Here is a 3,668-nt window from a genome sequence, read left to right as displayed (position 1 = left end):
CCCTGCCCCGGGCAACCCCCCGTATCTGTACTGTGCATCCCCTGGCCAGCTTCGGGAATTTCATTCTCTGTGCCACCACTTGTGTGCGTGTGTGTCGGTTAGTTAGCTCCGTAGCGAGCAGCGTTGCCCCCCACCACCCGTTTTTCATTGCCAGTACATTTTGGCCCTGCCCCTGCCCTCCTGGACACCGCTCCTTGAAATTCAACCCTAGCGTTTGATTGCCGTTTTGTTTCTCCCTCCCTTGCTTTGCCCCTGTCCCCCACCGTGCCGCATCCACGCATTTTCAGTTAGCCGTGGCATGCCACCGCGTGGTGGTTTTTGCGCTTTGCGTCCTCGCCCCACAACCTGCCTCGCCGGGCCTCACCGCCCGGCAGGCCCTATGCCCACCCCCAGAGTCTGCTTGTCCATCCGAACTAGCAGTTCCAAATAGCAGGTTTATATGCATACCACCCCGCCGTCCCTGCCGCCCTGTCAGCTTGGGAGCGCCTCTCCCCCTTGGGCGGAGGCGCTCCAAGTTGTTTTTTCTTTGCAAGAGTCGCCACTTGTGTTATTACCCAGCTGTTGTTGAGGCAGTCCTTGCTTGATGCGATTGGCTGTTGTAACTATCATTAGGCGCATGTCGGCACCCCGTGGTTGAGGGGGATGGTTGAGGAGGGCGGGAAGATGCGACCATCTGCCTCTGCCTCTGCTTCACACAACACCACCAATCGATGAGTGGTTGGGGTGAGGGAAGTGGCAGGCAGTTCAAGCAGGGGGTGGGAAAGGCGGTTCTGTGCGGGGGGACCAAAGGCCGGAAGGGGGACAAGCCAGCGGCCCCGCGGCAGTGGAGGGAAGGAGCGTTCGATGCCAAAGGCCATCGAACCGGGGTTTGCCGCGGCAGTGCCGGGCCTGGATGTTGCAGGGACCTGTTTGGGGGAAGCCTGCTCTCTGTTCAGCACCCTGCACGTCGATCCGCTGGCCATGGCGGCAGCCGTGCTGAGCATGCCGCCCGTCGCCATCTGTGGTGGAGCATTGCGCGGCCAAGGCATTGGTCATTGTTTGTCGCCGCCCTCTGCCTGCGAAGGTGCCGTCGAGTAGCTGTGCGGCTCAGTCCTAACCCCGCCAGCAGCAGGCTCTGTGCCCGAGCGGCTGTTCGTGCGCTCGCCCCCGCGAGGGCGACGGCAGCCTCTGCCCTCCACCTTGACAGGAACAGCGTGCTGAGGTCCTAGGGGCGGCGAAGCGAGGTAGGGAGACTGCCGCCACCATTTTTCATCGCCAGCCTTTGAAAGCAGCCCTCTGGGCCTTGAAACGGACAGCGCGCTATTCCCCACCCTTCCCTGGGTGTCCTCCCTGCCGTGCCAAGGCCGCTGAGCTGCTGCCTGCGCCCTCCGCGCTGCAGGAGCGAGGGGGCTAGGCGGAGGCACACCGCCAGAGGTCCGTGGGGGCTGCTTGGGGCCTTGTGTGGGTGCAGCCGCCACTGATCAGGGCGCCAGCGGGGCCATGGGCTAGTCATGCAGCCGGCGGCGGCCAATAGGGTTCCGGCCGTATTGGCAGCAGCTGGGCGGCACCGCGCGGCGGCCACACACGTAGCCTGCCTGCCACAAACTGGCGCCCCACTCTCGGCACACAGTGGCAGCAAGGGCTGTGGCGGGAGCAGGAGGCAGCAGGCCGAGCCGCCCGCTCGCTGGCGGTGCCGGCACGGGGCGCGCCGCGCTGCCGCTCACCCCACCCTCGCCCCTGCCTTCTGCTGCAGGTCCAGGCACCATGCCCGCAGACAACAAGGAGGAGGAGCTGGTGCACCCGCCCAAGGTGCGCAGCGGCAGCTGCTTCATGGAAGGGTATCGGGCAGCCGCTGCCGCTTGGCTGCCGGCGCAGGCACCTCAGCGCCGCCGCGGCAGGCCCTCGCAAACATCGGCTCGTGCGCCCTGCTGCCCCCGGGCCCAGCCCGCACCGGCGCACCACCCAGAGGGCGCCGCGTCCGCGCCGACATCCCCGCCGCGGTTGCGCCTGCGCGCCGCCGACGCCGGCCGACGCGCTCGCGCTGACGGCACATGCTGGCCCTCGCCCGCCGCGTCCCGGGCACCCAACCCTCTCCACCTCTGCCCCTTCCGCCCTACAGGTCCAGGTGTCCAGCTCTCCAGTGTATGCCACAGGCAGGCGGCTGGGCAAGGGCGGCTTCGGCCAAGTGTTCCTGGGCACCCGCTCACAAAAGTCGAGGTCGGCCAAGGACCAGAAGCCCGTTGAGGTGCGGCGCGGCGCGCTGACCTGGCGCCAGGCTGGCCTGCAGGGCGGGCCCGCTGGCGCGCGCGCCCCCGGGGCCGGGGCCTGCCGCTGGGAGGCCGCCGCTCTTGCTGCTGGGCTGGAGGCGCGCCGGGGCGGAGTCGGGGGATGCGCCGCCGCCGCTGCCGGCGCAACCTTACCCTGATCTCGCCGCCCCTCGCTCCCATGGGCTGCCCCTCCCCTCACCTGCCCCGCAGGTGGCCCTCAAGTTTGAGCACAACACCAGCAAGGGCTGCACTCCCAATGGGCCTCCCTACGAGTGGACGGTGTACAAGTGAGGCCCGCGCATGGCTGTTGTCCGCCGCGCCCTCGTCCACCCCGCACCGCACCCACCCCTGCTCCGCCTCGCTGCACCCCCTCGCCCCCTTGCTTCTGCCGCCCGCACCTCCCTGCTCCCTTGCCCGCTCCGCCTCACCTGCTCCCTGCCCTCCATCTCCGCCCCACCCCCTGCCTCCCACCCTGCCGCACCTGCGCCCTGCCTCCCCCTCACCACCCTCCCACCGCCGCTCCCCCATCTCCCCGCCCCCCGCGCAGCGCCATTGGCGAGGTGTACGGCGTGCCCAAGGTGCACTACAAGGGGCAGCAGGGCGAGTTTTACGTGATGATCATGGACCTGCTGGGCAGCTCCCTCTGGGACATCTGGAACCAGGAGGGGCAGCAGCTGACGGCGCAGTACGTGGCATGCGTGGCCGTCGAGGCGCTGGCCATCCTCGAGGCGCTGCACCAGAAGGGGTGAGGCGGCGGCGGGGGCTGGCAGGGGCGCTCTGGCGGCGGCGTGAACGAGCGGGCTGCCGAGGGCTGGCCCGCAGCCTTGCTTTGCGCGCGCACCATGGCATCCTGCCTGCCGTATGCCTCCGGTCACCCCCATCCCACCACCCCACCCACACGCCGCCTCATTTTCCACCCCGCCCCCGCCGCCGCGCCAGGTACGTGCACGGCGACGTCAAGCCCGAGAACTTTTTGCTGGGCCAGCCCGGCACGCCCCGCTCCAACAAGCTCTACCTCGTCGATTTTGGGCTGGCGCAGAAGTGGCGCGACTCGCGCGCCGCGCACGTCAAGTACGATCAGCGTCCCGACGACTTCCGCGGTACCATCCGCTACGCCTCGGTGCACGCCCACCTGGGGCGCACGCCCTCACGCCGCGACGACCTCGAATCCCTCGCCTACACGCTGCTCTTCCTGCTCAACGGCCGGCTGCCGTGGCAGGGGTTCCAGGGAGACAACAAGGGATACTTGGTGGCCAAGAAGAAGATGGCCACGAGCGGGGAGACGCTGTGCAGGTGTGGGGGGGGGGGGGGGCCGGTTTTCCCCTGCCTGGGCCTGCGTGCCCCCGCTTGTGTGCAATGGCAGTCGAGGGCGGCCCGCATGCGGCTGGGGGTTTGGGGGTCCCAACCGGCTGAAACCCAGGG

General features: G+C 68.7%; 1 protein-coding gene across 1 annotated transcript in view; it reads left to right on the top strand.

The window, feature by feature from the left end:
• Window positions 1-1,743: 1,743 nt before the first annotated feature.
• CHLNCDRAFT_140695 (hypothetical protein) overlaps window positions 1,744-3,668 on the top strand; it is a gene marked incomplete at both ends in the record, with an annotated part of 4,565 nt that continues 2,640 nt past the window's right edge. Inside the window, 5 exons of the mRNA XM_005850883.1 lie at window positions 1,744-1,788; window positions 2,099-2,224; window positions 2,457-2,533; window positions 2,794-2,991; window positions 3,186-3,541. Coding sequence (XP_005850945.1) covers window positions 1,744-1,788; window positions 2,099-2,224; window positions 2,457-2,533; window positions 2,794-2,991; window positions 3,186-3,541 — 802 coding nt within the window. The remainder of the gene's footprint in view (window positions 1,789-2,098; window positions 2,225-2,456; window positions 2,534-2,793; window positions 2,992-3,185; window positions 3,542-3,668) is intronic.

This window comes from Chlorella variabilis, assembly GCF_000147415.1.
Source record: "Chlorella variabilis unplaced genomic scaffold CHLNCscaffold_3, whole genome shotgun sequence".
Classification (NCBI taxonomy): Eukaryota; Viridiplantae; Chlorophyta; class Trebouxiophyceae; order Chlorellales; family Chlorellaceae; genus Chlorella; species Chlorella variabilis.
This window is presented reverse-complemented; position numbering and strand designations above follow the sequence as displayed.